The following is a 16401-nucleotide window of genomic DNA, read 5'->3' on the forward strand; positions in this document are numbered from 1 at the left end:
CACGTGACCAGTTTTTAAAAATATACTATCTGCATTTTCAATTAGTTTTTTTTGGGTGTTTTTTTGTTTGTTTTTTTGCGCAACTGACAAGCGGGAATAAAATGTTGACAACTTGACGTCGGTGTCCGAGTTGCAGCCTTAAATCAAGCCCAACGCATTTTTGTTTTTTGTTTGTTTTTTTTTGTTTTTTTTTGCATTCGCATTTTTTAATCGTTGAATATAGTACGAAAATGTATCCAAACATTTTTAGTGGTTGTTGTTGAATCGAAACTAGATTTAACATACGAGCGCATTTCTCCATAAATACCGACCACTTCTAAAAAATAAAATATAAAAACATGCGGATAAATATGGAAAAGTGAGCTAGTTATACATGTATCATCATCATAATAATAATATTTCCTTTCAGACAAGACAGGTAACTTTTTGTGTATATTTATCACGTATACATAATAAACAGGTTGACACGGAATTGTTCAGGCTTTTTCACTATTCGACACGATTTCGTCGACATGACATTTAAATAACAACAAGGATTAAAAGTGTGCTACTCCAACTTTTTGGGACGAGAATGCTGCACGCTGGGCTATACATGATGGCAACAAAAAAAAGCACATTTAATACTATAAGCTCCACCTTGTAATACTGGGAATCATTCACATTTGGTACACGACTAGAACATTCTTTTTCAGTGGCGTCTATTGTCCATATATCAAGGGAGCACATTTTTTTTCTTGACAACCCCCCCTCCACTTATGATATTTACAAAATAAAATATTACATGTTTGTTTCCTTTCCATCTTGGTTGTGGTATGTACAAAAACAATTCCCGCTCGCCCCCCCCCCCTCCCCCGTTTTGCAACTATTGGAGCAGTCCTTAGGTAAAAAAAAAATTTTTAAAAAAGTTGGCTCCTTCTTTTCTCTTTTTTGGTCCATGCATTCTTTAAGTCCACGCTCCAAAAAGTCTTTACAGTCCACCAAAAAAAAAAAAAAAACAAAAACTCTTTACCCCGATCTTTTTCAACCCAGCCCTTTCCCCAGAAATATATTTTTTTTTACACGTACCATTCATTGAAATTGGACGTGAGCGCGCCGCTGTGGCCACCCGCCGCGGTGGCGGCGGCGTGATGCTGCACGGCCACGGGGGCCGTGGGCGACACTGAGCTGCCGCTGCTCGGGTTCTCCGCCGACGGGGACACGATGGTGGGGGGAGTGGACGACTCGTACCCCGAGCTGGCCGCGGGGGACGGCTGCGAGCCCGGGTTGCTCGACTCGTGGACCTAGAAAAAAAAACAACAACAAAATGTCTATTTGGTAACCCGGAGAATTTTTTTTAATATCACCTTGGACATTTTTTGCTCTCTTGACAGGAGCGTATAAGTGACCTTACCTTCATGTGTTTGCGCAGCGAACTCGGGTGCGTGTAGGACTTGTCGCACATTTTGCACAAGTAGGGCTTGTCGGACGTGTGCACGTGCATGTGTTTCTTGCGATCGCTGCTGTTGGCGAAGCGGCGGTCGCAGCCGTCGAACTCGCACTTGAACGGCTTCTCACCTTGAATCGCAAAGAGCAAACAAGTGGGTCAATTTGGCGCAAAAGCAGGAATGCAACCCCCCCCCCCCCCCCCATTTCATTTCATTTCGCAGCCTGGCTTTGTTTGTTTGTTTTGTTTGGTTATTGGCGCAGCCTTACCGGTGTGCGTCCTTTTGTGGATTTTGAGATTTTCCGAGCGCGCGAAGACTTTGCCGCAGCCGGGGAAGGGGCACGGGAAGGGCTTTTCGCCCGTGTGAACGCGGATGTGATTGACCAGCTTGTACTTGGCCTTGAAGGGCTTGCCCTCGCGGGAGCACTCCTCCCAGAAGCAGATGTGGTTGGTCTGCTCGGGCCCCCCCACGTGCTCCACGGTCAGGTGCGTGACCAGTTCGTGCATGGTGCTGAACGTCTTGTTGCACGACTTCTTGGGGCTGGCCAGCTGCTCGGGCTCGATCCACTTGCAGATGAGCTCCTGTTTGATGGGCTGTCGCATGTAGCGGAAGAAGGCCCCGGCGCCGTGGTGCGCGGCCATGTTCACGTTCATGGGGCCGTAGCCGTGCAGCTGCGCGGACGCGTAGTCGGAGCGCGGGCTCGTGACGTGGCCGTACTGCTCCGCCGCCGCGCGGCCGTACACGTCCCCGCCGAAGCCCAGGCGCATCTGGCCGTTGACCACGTTGGAGGACGCGTGGCCCGCCGCCTGCTCGTGCAGCCCCGGGAAGAGCAGGTGGCCCGCCGCCTCCGAGTGTCCGTGGGGTCCCGCGGCGAAGCCGCCCGCCGCCGCCGCCGCCGCCGAGGCGAAGAGGCTGTGCTGCGCGCCCGCCGCCTCGCCGAACCCGCGGTTCCTGAACAGAAAGTCCCGCGTGGAGTTGAAGGCCGCCGTGGAGTAAGAGCCGACGTGGCCCGGGTGGTGGTGGTGGTGGTGATGGTGGTGGTGGCCCAGGGCGGCCGCCGCCGCGTAGCCCGCCGGCGCCTGCGCGGAGAACGCCGTCTGCTCGTGGGAGCCATGGTTAATCTTGAAGGCGCCCATGCCGTCCGCGAACGGGTTGATGCCCAGCGCCACTTCCCGCTCCGTCACCTCGCCCGTCGAGTGGTGCCGCGTGGAGCCGAAAGTGCTCACTCCGATGGCGGGGTACTGAGGGCCGGCGTCCAGGAGCATCTTCGCCCACTCGGTCTTGTGCGCGCGCCGACGCGACTGAGGACACGGCTGAAAAAATCACGCACAGATATTCGTCCCTCCCGCCTCACCCTCTGTCTCCCCCCCACCCACCTCCTTCACTTTCGCTATCGCGTCCCGACTCCTCCGAAATCCACCCGAGTCTTGTTTACTTTCTAGGGCGCCCCTCTCGCGCGCATCTTACGCCCACGCGACACCCCGAAAAAAAACAACCGCCCCGCTATTGTCTCTCGTGTTTTGTTTTGGGTACGCTCGATCTCCCCGCGGCGCGACTTTCACCTCCTCGCTCGGCCGCTGAGATGCGGACTGATAGTTGGGATCATTCCTGCAGATAAATGAATTTGCAAAGACGACGCGCGGTCCAGCCCTGATGAATGGGGAGGGGTGTGTGCGGTGGGCGGTCACGTGAGGCCCCCACCGCTACCGATTGGTGGGCGCCAACAAGCCCCCCCAACCTTTCCTCAATAACATCCACTCACCAAATAACAATCCACGTTGCAAGACGATTGGCCTCTTTGCATCATCAAGCCATGTAGGACTTATTTATTTATTTATTTATTGGGGGGGGGGATATTTGACATTATCATAAATATATGAACACAGTCAAAATACAAACAACGTTGCATCTTATTTACCCCCTCATAGTTGGTGACATTTAAACCTTTTGGACTAATATCTTTACTTTTGGAGAGAAAAAAAATGGCAAAAGTCATATTTGAATGTTTTCGGAAACCAAACGATTACGATTTTTTTTTTAACTTTGGGAACTAAATTCAAACTGAATGCGCAAAAATGCATTCAAGATAACGATGAGCTTTTTGCTCGTCATATTTTCATGGTTATCCTTTCCTATGTTGAAGAAATCACCAACTTGTTACCCAAGATGGGTCCCTTCCAAATTAGCTGCACATTTCCAAAGAGTATGTCACGTATTTTTGGATACTTCCATCTTTTCTTGTAAAAAAAAATAAAATAAATAAATAAATAAATAAATAAAAAAGAACACCTTTGTGATCCCCAAAATGAATTGAGCTATCCACATTCTCTACATCTTTTTTTCTGAACTGTTTCTGTATTTTCCTATGAGACCCCCCCCCCTCCCCCCTCCTCCAACTTCACTTTTTCCTAAATGTACCAATTTTGGTGAGAATCGATCTCCCTTGTGAACAAAAAAACTTTTTTTCACTGCACTTTCCCAATACAAGTCTCTGTTGTCTTTTCATAAAACCTCCATTGTCCTTTTTCTCCACTTTCCACTCTTTTTTCCCTTCAAAATCACTGCCTTGGAGCCACCAATGGCTACACATTCCCAAAATGTATGTCCCACATCTTTTCCTCAACATTCCTTGAATTTCCCACTTTCCAAAGAATTCAACCCTAGTTACAAAAATGCTACCTTCCAGTTAGCTAATCACTCCCAAAAGGTGTGTCGCATTTCTTTTTCAGTAAACTGAGAAAAAAATCTAAAAAAAGTGTCCCATTTAGTCTTTAGTTCACATAATTTCCTCAACTTCGTCCTGTCTTTGGGGCGGGAAAAAACACTTCTATTGTGACCAAAAATGGTTCCTTACTAGTGGAATCCACCTACCCGGCAGGTATGTGACGTGTCTTTCCTCAAACCTTCCACTTTTCTTCATCAAAAATCAAATCAACCAAAAACGGTTTCTTCACAACGTGCGAGTTATTTTTCTTGAATTTCCAACTTTCGGGGGGGGGGGGGCAGAAATAACAAAAAAACGGAGAGGGCACCAATGGGCTACACATGCCCAAAAGGTTTGTGTTAAAAATTTATTTCAGATAAAATATAGTCGACTTGATCGTCCATTTTAAGCATCCCGCCTTCCACCTGGACTGGCTACGTTGGTCAATAAATTCTCAAGTGTGTGTGTGTTAAAACGTTGTGGGTTGTAGAATTTATCAAGTGGGATTTGCGGCAGGAACCTGCGGCTGCCCCGGAGTTCAAAAATCCACATGCAGACGTTTTTTTTTTCTTAATGCCATGCGAGCCATTAAAAAAAAAGGAATCGACTCCACACGCACACTCGCCTGCGCGCACGCACACACACACTTTTGAAGGTGCTGTATGACGTCATTTTTTTTTCTTTTGTAAGCATTTTCCCAAGTTTCCCTTTGTTTGGAATGTATGATTCTATGTACACTAGAGAAAACATGATGTTGCTTTTTGTGCTGACTCCGTAAAAATGGAACTGAAAAGTGTCAAAAAAACAAGCTTGATTTTTCTTTACGCTCTTTGGAATTCGAAAGTTAACAGCCTACAAGTGGACTTTATTTGCAGTTTGTTTTCAAAGTCAAAATAATGAACATCCCCACAACTCGCCACTCGCTTTGCAAATATTAGAACTGCTTAAAAAAGGAGAGGAAATGTTCCTTTTCCTGTTTGTTTTAAAATGTCACACCCTTGGCTAACAGCGACCTGCACTTTAAAAAAGTGAGTCAATATTGATAGAGGGGATGGCTCGCAAATTTGTTTATCAAGCTGTTTTGGAGCGTGCAAATGTGTGTAATTCAAAACTATGGAAGGGGCTATTTGTGGGAGACATTCGGTATGCATTCTATTATGGGATCGTTTTCTAATGCATTGACTATTTTACTTGAAACCGGCTCTGATTATTATTGAGGTTTTTTTTAGCTTTATAAGAACACACGACTGAATGCGTATTTAGAGCCTCTTGCATATCCTTGCAAATTCCCGGCAAGAAAAACTCACTTTTTACCCTTTGCTGTGTTCTCGTGTGCTCAAAAGTGCCTCGTTTCGCTTCATTCCAACGTAGAACGTGGCGATCAAGCTCGGCTTTTCCATCGGCTTACTTCTTTCGTACTCGCACTCCGTTTTTCTTTTGGAGCGTTCCTACCCCCCCCCCCCCCCCCCCTCATGCCTGCATGCATGCAAGAGCGGCAGCCTGCACAGACAGGCGCCACCTCCTCTGGCAACCATCTGCTGCTTGCAGTCGCTTCGCCTCCGACGCCGACAAAGCAAATGAGCCCGGATTGTGACAACAGGTCCTCGCCGACATTTTTGTTTGATTTCATTTTTGGACGACGACGACGAGAGGGAGGCGGCGTGGTGATTCTGAAATCTGCGCCAAACAAGCGGAACCACAAAAAAAAAAAACAAAAAAAAAAACGGGAGGGCGTCATGCAAGCTTTGCTGGCTTTTATGATTTTTGGACCGTCCTCCCTTGAAAGGCGACTTTCCCCTTGGCAACTGTTTTTAAAAAATGAAGATATCACACGAGATGGACCAAATGCGCCCTGACCAAGATTTCTTTTTAATCCCGTGAAATAAAGTTGTGGAACCTCCGAACACAAAAGAGAATCCGTCATGTATCCGGATTACACTCCTTCTTTTTTAATGATACAATAACGCTTTGCATAACCCCCCCCCCTCCCCCCTCCGTGCTGTTGCCTGACGGCAGCGCGCATGCGCAACCCCTCCAATCGCTCTTCACCATTTTTCTTCTGGTTGGAAAAGTGTCACCGGTGACGTCAATCAGCCGCCTCTGACCAATTAGAGCGCGGCCCGATTGTTGGGCTCGGCGGGCTGCGAGCGCCCACCGCGAGCCGCTATTCTCCATCAAATGCGTCCTGCTGCCCAGCGAATGTAGCCCCGCCGCTAGGCGCAACTTTAGAAAGTTTTTTTTCCCTTTTTTTTTTGAGTTGCGATTAAAACACATTTATCATCATTATTGTTTTGCCCGCTGTTAAGTGCAAAAATAAAGAACAAAAAATAAAAAGGGCAGTAATGAGCGCCGATGCGCTGGGAAGCCCCGCGATGGACCCTGCCTTCTCCAAACGGAACGCGGCGCTGAGATTAGTTGACTTGGCGGGGGCTCACCACCATCATCATCGCCATCATCATCATCATCCCCGCCACCCCGTCCCTCCGAGCGTGACAGGCTTCCTGGGGCTCGGCAGCCATCCGCACTCAATGGCTCACGCGCACCCCGGGGAGATGACTGCGGAACCCCGCCTGGGGCCGAGTCCATTCGGGCCAGAACACATGGGGCACTCGGCGGCCCTCAAAATCAGCCCAGCCCATCATTATCACCAGCAGCACCAGCCTCAGCACAATCATCGCATGGCAGGCCACAGTCAAGTGGTCTCTAGTCAAACGGGAGCTTTCGGGGCGACGCCGGTGCCCTACTCGGGTATGACGCACCCGGCCCAAGCTCTTACCGCAGGTAGGGACTTCTTCCGCGCCATGCCGGGTCTGGCTGACCACCAGCACCACCGGCACGCCGCCGCTGCCGCTTCTCACGTCGGAATGTGTCTCTCGACAACAGGTAGCTACCCGGCGCACTACGGCCACGACGCCGGCAGCCATGCGCTCTTCTCCGGGCTGCACCAAGAGCAGTCTCCGGGCGGCCAACTGCGCTTGGGACTACCGGGGGACGTTTACGTGCGCTCGGAGCACTTAGCGGCGGGCACCCGAGCCGACGCCTTCTACGGAGGGCTCAACCTGAACCTGAGCGCTCACCATCCGCACCCGCACCAGCAGCATCCGCCCCACGGAAGCGGCGCCTTCTTCCGCTACATGCGGCAGCCCATCAAGCAAGAGCTGATTTGCAAGTGGCTGGAACCGGCAGAGAAGCGCTGCGCGCGGACCTACGGCACCATGCACGAGCTGGTCACGCACGTGACCGTGGAGCATGTCGGCGGGCCCGAGCAGGCCAACCACATCTGCTTCTGGGAAGCGTGTCCACGCGAGGGCAAGCCCTTCAAAGCCAAATACAAGCTGGTCAACCACATCCGCGTGCACACGGGCGAAAAGCCCTTCCCGTGCCCCTTCCCCGGCTGCGGCAAAGTCTTCGCGCGCTCGGAAAACCTCAAAATCCACAAAAGGACGCACACAGGTTAGTTTGCGCGTTTTTATGGCATTCAATCATTTTGGGTCTTTGTGGTTTGGGGGACTGGAGGTGGTGGGGGGGGGGGGGGGGTGCATGGGGGAGATTATGGCAGCTCGCTCATGCGTTTGACGCTTGGACCTCTTGTTTACACCACCGCACAAAAGAGACGTGGACGTCTTATTAGTGACCCCCCCCCCCTCCCCGGCACACACACACACACACACACACACACACACACACTACGTTCACTTTGCTGCTGTCATGTCAAAGCACTTGTTGCCTGTCTGCTTTATTGTAGTGACACCAACACCAGTACTACTGAATCTCCCGGGTGTGCAACCTGTGGCGTGTGTGCCAACCCCCCCCCCCCCCCTCCACCCTCCACGGACGAAACTTTTTTTTTCAAATCTAAAGATTTCACCTTTAAAATATGTACAGCATGTATTAATGAACACGTGAGGCATCGTTTTTCGTAAAATTGGACATTCTCAAATGGATAATCATGATGTTTTTCCCTGTTTGATGTGAATATCACCTACTAAAATATATTAGCTTGGATTGAAAATAAATTAATGCAAATAAAAATCATGAGGGCTCGTCCTACCTGGGTGTGCGTGCAACCTGCGGCACATGGGCCGTAAGTGGCCCCCCTCATACATTTTATCCAAACTAAACCACCTATTGTTCAGTCTGAACGTTTAACCCAATCTCTATTGAGCCACTGCAGATATTTGACATATAGATAAAAAAATTAATACAAATAATCTCAACACACAACCAAACTAAAATGTCACAAAACGTGGATATTCTCTGACCTTCTGCCATCGAATGGAGGAGTTGATTTATTCGAGCTGTCACGATATGTCGCAGGCATGGATCGAGAGAATCGATGTGCAATGTATGGCACTTGTGCCATTAATGTTTATGAACACAAATATTTAGCCTACACCGGAACATCAATAATCATGATAAGTCTGTGTCATGATATTTTGTGATACATTTTCCCCGTTGACTCTGTCAAACCCAAATGGCTCTTGATGGTCAAAGAAACTTCATCAATCCTTGCTGTTATCAGGCAGATAGGCAGCTACGAATACTGCCTGCCTAAAAAAAAAGAAACAAAACAAAAAACAAAGAAACTTCCAACAAGTCTCATTCTTGTCACTTTTGGTCATAAAATGGATCCCGAGAGGACATTTTTTTTAAACTCAAATGACATTTTTGAAAGGCATGCTGACACAAAAATAGCTTGTCAACAATTTTCATCAAAAAGTCAAAGAGCTGCTGATAGATAGCTACAAATATTGCCTGACTAAAATTACAGTAAAACGACAAAATGTTCTTTTTTCTTGACCATTATCATATTTTTCATAAATATGATTAATTGGTTATATAACTAAGTCACTCTTGAAAGGACTGTTTGTTTGTTTTTTTCTTAACTGCTGTAACACTTTTTTTTTTACTCTGGTGATCTATGAAGGGTATGTTCTGAAAAGGGTCCTCCCTCACTCTCCCTTGAGTTTAAACTACATTAATCGTTGGTGATTGAAAATATCTCCTGACTAACTAACTGATAATAATAATAATAATAACAACAACAGAAATAACATGAGCTCATTCAACAAGCATGGGTTCAGGCACGGTATAAAACCTGTGGTACGTGGGCCATCTATGGGCCCGTCATTGCATTTGATCTGGACCCTTGAACGAAACCACTTGTTATAAAACCTGTAAACGTTGGACCCATATAAACATTTACTCTCACCTTTTGTTTTTGTTTTCATAAAAGCGGTCCGCACTGGATATCAAAACTCAAATGGGAAAATGTTAACCAAACATTGCCTGACTGAAAAAAAAACGAGAGATTGTAGCCCTCCTTTTATGCTTTTGTTTGTGGCCTCAAAATGTTGAGTCACACTGACTATACGCACACACACACACACACACACACACACACACTTAGTGGCCGCTTTATGCATTATTCATATCATTTGCTCACATGACCTAAAAATCTGTTAAATAATTTTGACTCCCGAGGGGCCTCATGCTCCTTTATTTTTTTTCATCTATCATGTAAGTGAGTGTGGTTATGATTGAGTTAGTGTCGGTGACGTGGGGGTGCGCGTGGAAGGGGGGGGGGTCTGCCCCTGGGGTCTTGCCTGCTCCTCGACGCTTTCTTGTTCTACACTAATATCCTTGATTGGCTCTCTCAACCCAACAGCTGAAGGTCAAATTGATATTCCCCCCCCCCCCAAAAAGCGCAAGTGTAATTAGACAGGCCCAATTACATGTGCTCTGAAAGCCTTCTTGCTGTAGCAGGAGTTGATTTCTGCTTAATTTATTCGCACTGTCCCGTGTGTCTGCCTGTAAGTGCGTGCGCGTGGGCGCGCGCTACCGTGTGCATAGAAAAGCGGATGGCGAAGATTGAAGTCTGTGCGCTGGGCTTCACACCTTGCACAATCCAAACAAACTTGGCCTTACACAAGCACGCACGAACACAAACACACACACACACACACACACACACACACACACACACACACACACACACACACACACACACACACACACACACACACACACACTCGACAATGATAGAGTTGTAATCCAGCATCTGTTCACAAATACAGTTCTTCACAATATATATTCGAAATTTATGTTACAGTTTTTAATTTCCTGACGTTTTTTGTTTGTTCGTTTTATGGTTCTACTTTCTGCGCTAAGCCTGCGTGTTTCATATCGTATAGCCCTCACTCTCAAAATTGTTCATTTTGGGGCGGGGGGCATTCTTTGCAGTATTTACTGTATTGGTTTGTTTTTGGCTCCCACCCCCTTCCTCCAACACGCAATTTTTTTTCTTGCGTTTTGGAGTTTTTTGTTTTGTATGCTCACATGTGCACTCTGCGTGTATGGGATGTAATGACACGAAGATGCCAATTGCTTCATTTTGTTTTTGTTGAGCATTTAACTTATTTATTATTATTTTTTGCTGACAGTGGACATAGTTGTGCAATCTGTGGGTGCTGGGCAATATCTGCGTCCATGAGAGCATTGATGTGGACCACCCTGCAACGTTTTTAAAAAGTTAATTGTGGAAATCAAAATACATTTAACACATTTGATTCATTTCTTCTTTTTTTTAACATGTATTTTTTGTGGCGCTTTTGTATATTTATTTCGTCGTGTTTTTGATTCTGATACCGTACCAAATATCTGAAAGCTCCCAATGCATGAATATACTACACTTAATGTCTACATATATTAATTTCTATCTTTTTTTAAAAAAAAATTTAATATACAACAAGTTATGATGCATCTATTCACAAACAAGCACTTAATGACGTGTAAAGGTGTACATTATTTTCATGTTTTTATTTCATGTTTTTTTAATGTCTACTTTGTTGATAGAATGACTTTTCATCTCATTCGGTTGTTTTATTTTTAACGTATTACTTGTAATTCATTTTTGCACTTTGAAATATTTGCCTCTGGTCTCATTTTTTTTTTTTAAAATAGAGAATGTGTGTTTTATGGGGCCCGCGGGGAATTGACCGGTTCATGTTAACATATTTCTCCAAAAGCCACAAATACATTTTTAACACCAAACATAATGAAAAAACATATCAAACAATTACTGCGAACCCCCCCCCCCACACACACACACAATAATTCTCCAGAATATGGAGGTTGACGTCCCGCTGCGGTTTCAAATCAAATCACTTAAGTTGAACTTTTTCTTTGTTTTGTTTCGTGTGTGTGTGTGTGTGTGTGTTTCTGCACGTGTGTGGGCTGCAGGTGAGAAGCCGTTCAAGTGCGAGTTCGCTGGCTGCGACCGGCGCTTCGCCAACAGCAGCGACCGCAAGAAGCACTCGCACGTGCACACGTCCGACAAGCCGTACAACTGCAAAGTGCGCGGCTGCGACAAGTCCTACACGCACCCGAGTTCGCTGCGCAAACACATGAAGGTGCACTGCAAGTCCCCGCCGCCTCCCAGCTCCGGCTACGAGTCGTCCACCCCGTCCCTGGTGTCCCCCTCATCGGACCCAGGCCGGGAGCCGCCGCCGCCGCCGCCCCCTGGAGGGGGCCCGACCCCCGCCCCCTCCTCACACCCGGCCAACCTGAGCGAGTGGTACGTGTGTCACAGCTCCGGGGCCAGCGGGGCCCACAGTGGGCCCTCCACGCCGGACTCGGCCACTGAGGACGACGGACCCCCGTACAGGGAACGAGACCCGAGGGACAATTTATAGACTCACTGCCCCCCCCTCCCCTGCCCCCCCACCCTCCCCTGCCCCCCCACCCTCCAAAAAGGGAGCACAAAAAAAACTTGTTTTTATGGACCGAATCGTGTTCCAATCATCTGTGGACTTTGTGGTGCATTCATGTAGTGCAGGGGTGGGCAAACTGTTGTGCTCCTGGGCCACGGTGGATTTTCTTTTCCTATTTTTTTTTCACTGACACATGGGACAGATTATTGGCAGATGAGGTTTAAAAAAAAGGAGGAAAAATTGAACGCTTCTCGCTCGCTCTCTCTCTCTGTATATATATATATATATATATATATATATATATATATATATATATATATATATATCCATCCACATAGAGAGAGAGCGAGTAAGTAATGTTTGGGGGAGCAGTAAAGTACTGTACAAAAAAGATGGGTTTTTTTGTAAGTATTTCAAAAAAACCCATCTTGACTATTTTGCTGTTTAACACTTACTATTTGGAGATAGTTGGGGGGGAGTCAAGTCATTTGTAATTTTCTACGTCCGATTTGGTTGAAAAAAAAAATCTTTTTTTTTTTAAAGATATATTTTTTTAAATATAGGCTCTATTTTTTAAAACGGACATCTTTCGTATATTTCTCGAAACAAACACTTTTTGACATGGCCCATCTGTCTGTTTACAAAAAAAATTGGTCGTTCACATAATTCCCTTTTCAGAACTTAATTTTGATTTATTTAACAATATTTAAATTAATGGGAATGTGTATCATTCTTTAGATTGCTAAGATTGAATTGTATCGTTTAGGGTAATTCGTTCAAGATACAGTTGAATCGCAAATGAATAAACATTGACGAATAATTTACAAATACGATGTCCTGAAGCCATTTTATTTATTTACTATTTTGCTACAACAACAAAAAGTTTGCCATCCTTTGCCCACCCCGACGTAGTCTTTTTTGGGCATGCTTTCTGTGCAATGCATTCTTTTTTTTTTTTTAAATTGTAAATATATTTTTCTTAATTTATTTTTCAATCTGGTTTTGCATTCAAGAACCAAAGTGCACGTTTGTGAAACTCCTTGAGGCCAAAATGTACATTTTGTACAAATTATTTTGAAATGTTGTCAATGTTCGGGGTTTTTTTGTACGCAGGACGTTTTTTTGTTGTTGTTGACGCGTCCCGCTTTTTATGCAGCAGCGCATCCAACTTTTTGCTTTTGAAATACCGAGCGTGAAATTGTAAACGTTGGAACACGTTTTTGTGGCTTTTGTACTAGGTCAGGGTTTTTTTTCTTGTTTTTTTTTGTTCTTCCCCAGCTTCGAGAAGCGCTCACAAGTCGCGTACCGAACTGCCTTGTCTTTTGTGGGTATTTTCAATAAATCTTGAGGAATTCATGTAAAGTTCTCCTTTTGGTGCATTTTTACAAAGTCACGTGCTCTTGTGTTCACTTCTTCCGTTGTTCGGCGGACTTTTTTTGGTTGTCTTTTCAATGTGACTCGCACTGATTTTTGTAAAGAGTGTTTTTTTTTCCAGAAAGAAGGATGTCTTGTTTTATTTAAAATTGCTTTGAGAGTATTTTTTCATGCAGAAAATGTTTTTGTCGTTGCTTGTGTCGTTTTGTTTTGTTTTTACAGGAGGGAGGGAGCTTTTTAGTGTCTTATTTTTTTTCCAAATGTAATTTTTCATAAATGTATTTATTTCCCAAAAGGGGCGTGTCTTGTCTTATTTATTTTTGCTGGAATTTGTGTGGTCTTAAGAGTAGAGTCTGAGTGGGGGTTTACGTCATATTTTTGCATCTTGTCTTTTTTTTCTCCCCTTTTTGCAAAAGTCTTTTGATGCTTTATATTTGTTATTTATGAACGCGTTTATTTACCCACGAGAAGTCTGTATCTTTTGGGGGGGGGGGTTAATTTAAATTTTCTAGTTGCTGAATCTTCTATGCAAGTTTGGCTCTTTATTAGACTTTGTGAGGGTGGACCCATGTGCTCAACATTTTTAATTCCGTTTATTATTTTTCTGCATCCTGTGTTTCGTCTTTCACTTCACTTTCATTGTACTAATGTCAATGTTTTGTCAAAAGTTAAGCTGAGAAAAGAGCTGTTTTTCCCCACCTCTTTACGTGTCTATTGTATGCAGAACGTGCGTGTGTTAAGTGTTAACTTGTCGTGGTGACGGATGCCAAGCAACACGAACCGCTTAGCCGAACTTCAAAGTGCATCGAGATACAAAAGGAGCAGTTTTTTTAACCGTTCTTTTTTTTGGGGGGGGGGGGTCCCCTTGTGTGGTTGTGACGCTGCATTAAGATTTCTATGGCAATGGCCGAGTCAAAGTGCAATGATAAGACTTGGGCTGGGGGGGGGGGGGGCGCCGCCTCAAAGGCGTCGCTTGCAAAGAATGTAATATTCGCTTCCCCTTGGGGTCGGAAACGCTAATCTACGTGCAGCTTTATGTCCAACTAGAAAAAATCCCCCCCCCCCCCCCCCCCTCTTTCTCCAGCCTTCTCTTGTCACATTGTGCACCTCTGCTCATATTTTAGCTTCGGTGTTCAAAGTGAACTTTTTTGGGTCGACTTTAAAATGCGTGATAAAAGAAGTTTTGGTGCAAGTGGGTGCAAAGACCGCATGTCTTGCCCCTTGAAGTGCGTGACGATGTGCGCTTTGTGCGGCGAGCAAACAACACGGACGACGCTTTTCTTCCCACACACACTATATGAGATAGTTGGATCTCAATTGAAAGTCTTCTTTTGAAGTGCGACTTCATGTGAGAGGCCGAGGAGGGGGAGAAAAAAAAAGTCCTTTGTGCTAGCCTCTCTCTATTATTTCACCCCACCAAAAAAAAAACCCCTTTTAGTTCCACTTGTCAACTTGGTGCGCGGAGTTAAAACGCGCGTGCGCGAGAGCGTTGACGACCGGGGAGTTGAGAACACGCCGCGCCAATTGGACACGGCAATCTTCAACCCCTTTGAAAAAGGTCTCTTAATTCGATATGTGCGCAAGAATGATGGCCTTGAATGAGCGGCCGGGATGGCGGTTCGTAAGTCGGAACGCGCCGTTGGTTAAGCAGTCGAGTGACAGCTGCGGTCAAGGAGAAATAAATGTGAAATATGCGACGGGGGCAAAGTTGAGTTCCTGGCGTTCGTTCACTTCGAAAAGAGGCGTAAAACCGAAATCGCAAAATTTCGAGCAATTAATGCTGGTAAAATGAAAAATGGTTGTCAGGACTGCCGTTCGTAACCTGGACAAATCGTATTGCGTAAATCGATGACCCCCCCCCCCCACCCCAAATTTTTAACCAATAGTTATAGCTGCCCTTCATAACTAAACCACCAATGTCACCGGTGAAGTGAGGAGCTCTCTCATCGAATTTTTTTTTTAAAGCATCATGACAGTCGTCATTGGGAAACCACGTGCGCCAGTAGAATCGTGAACCGATGAAACGTGTCATTTGGTTTGTGTCGACGGTCACTTCATTAGGCACACCTGCCGTCACTCTAGAGATGGCCGGATGCGCTCTTTGCAGATGCCTAAATGGGGACAATATTCACAGGAGGGATGGTGGGGACCTTTTTCCCTATCAAGGGGCCGTTTATTATTATTTTTTAATGTATTACAAGTCCCCCGAGGGTCGTCATGTATTTATGATAAAATATGATACGGCAAATAATTACAGTATATTATAAGCTATTTGAGGGAGCTTTAAAAACACGTCCAAATGTTATTTTTTGATTATATTTGCACTACTTTTGAAAAGAGACTCGTTTAAAAAAACTGCATCACGTTTGGAAGCAAATGATTCCAAACCACACCCCCAATAATAGACGAATCTTGTGTGCGGGTGTACCTAATGTACTGTCCGCCCTTCAATACATCCCGAGGCTCATTTGAGTGTGAATTTTCATTTCTTTTGCAAAATAATAGTGGAGCTAATCCCACTTCCGGAAACTGTCCGGCATTGTTGAACAAAAGGCCTTTTAATGGGGGGGATTAGCAGGCGAGGAGCAAGAAAAAAAAAAGACCACCACCCTCCCTACATCCCTCCGTCCCAACCCTCCATCCGCACCTCGAGCAGGTCAATAATTATTCGAACGAAGAGGAGAAAGGAGAAGACAGGTGCAATTTAAGGAAATTAAACACACACCGGAAAAAAAACGCTCTTCACATTCACTTGTTCATATTGGATGAATGTTTTATGCATTTGCAGATATCCGAAGGCCCGTTGAAGCTTTTTTTTTCTTGTATGTGGCACTTTGAGTTTGAATACATTACAGAGAGCATACAATTCAATTTATTTATTATTTTTTAATTTCCGATTGACATCACGTTATTTCTTTCTGTTGTTTAAAACGACCCTTATTAAAAATGCTTGGTTTATTTGTTGAATATCTATTCCATGTGTGTTTTATTTTCGAGAGATTTGAGATGTGTATATATTTTATAGGAAGGTGTGTGGACTAAAAGTTGCATGCTTGGTCTCGTTTCTCTTGTTGAAGTCTTAACACGACAAAAGTTTATTACAATTTGAAAATGTCTATATGCAAAGTGTTTTCAAATGACATTTAGGCAGAGGGTCCATTTTTTTAAATTGCGAAAGATTAAAATG

The 16401-nt window shown here is 45.3% G+C and overlaps 2 protein-coding genes across 3 annotated transcripts; one reads left to right on the plus strand and one right to left on the minus strand.

Moving 5' to 3' along the window:
- Positions 1 to 419: 419 nt before the first annotated feature.
- Positions 420 to 2783, minus strand: zic1 (zic family member 1 (odd-paired homolog, Drosophila)). Its single transcript, XM_086102225.1, has 3 exons — positions 1693 to 2783; positions 1391 to 1554; positions 420 to 1280 (listed from the first exon to the last, which is right to left on the minus strand). Exons 1-3 carry the CDS (start codon positions 2687 to 2689, stop codon positions 1056 to 1058), a joined length of 1386 nt encoding a protein of 461 aa, XP_085958351.1. The 5' UTR covers positions 2690 to 2783; the 3' UTR covers positions 420 to 1055.
- A 3376-nt stretch (positions 2784 to 6159) lies between these two features.
- On the plus strand, positions 6160 to 13202 carry zic4 (zic family member 4). 2 transcript variants are annotated; one of them, XM_086102464.1, is made up of 3 exons: positions 6160 to 6909; positions 7012 to 7581; positions 11371 to 13202. In XM_086102464.1, the coding sequence occupies exons 1-3, from the start codon at positions 6471 to 6473 to the stop codon at positions 11820 to 11822; spliced, it is 1461 nt and encodes a 486-aa protein (XP_085958590.1). In that variant the 5' UTR covers positions 6160 to 6470; the 3' UTR covers positions 11823 to 13202. The 2 variants fall into 2 exon arrangements, with proteins under 2 accessions (XP_085958590.1, XP_085958589.1); XM_086102463.1 differs by having other exon boundaries at positions 6160 to 7581.
- The last annotated feature ends 3199 nt before the right edge of the window (positions 13203 to 16401 follow it).

Source organism: Hippocampus guttulatus, chromosome 21 (assembly GCF_054856545.1).
Source record: "Hippocampus guttulatus isolate MCC_2025c chromosome 21, RoL_Hgut_1.0, whole genome shotgun sequence".
NCBI lineage: Eukaryota > Metazoa > Chordata > Actinopteri > Syngnathiformes > Syngnathidae > Hippocampus > Hippocampus guttulatus.

Coding starts and splice junctions, on each gene's coding strand:
- zic1 (XM_086102225.1), bottom strand. CDS start 2,689: ATGCTCCTGGACGCCGGCCCTCAGTACCCCGCCATCGGAGTGAGCACT. Junction 1,555..1,692: donor CCACAAAAGGACGCACACCG/GTAAGGCTGCGC, acceptor TTGCGATTCAAG/GTGAGAAGCCGTTCAAGTGC. Junction 1,281..1,390: donor CGCTGCGCAAACACATGAAG/GTAAGGTCACTT, acceptor TTTTTTTTCTAG/GTCCACGAGTCGAGCAACCC.
- zic4 (XM_086102463.1), top strand. CDS start 6,471: ATGAGCGCCGATGCGCTGGGAAGCCCCGCGATGGACCCTGCCTTCTCC. Junction 7,582..11,370: donor CCACAAAAGGACGCACACAG/GTTAGTTTGCGC, acceptor TGTGGGCTGCAG/GTGAGAAGCCGTTCAAGTGC.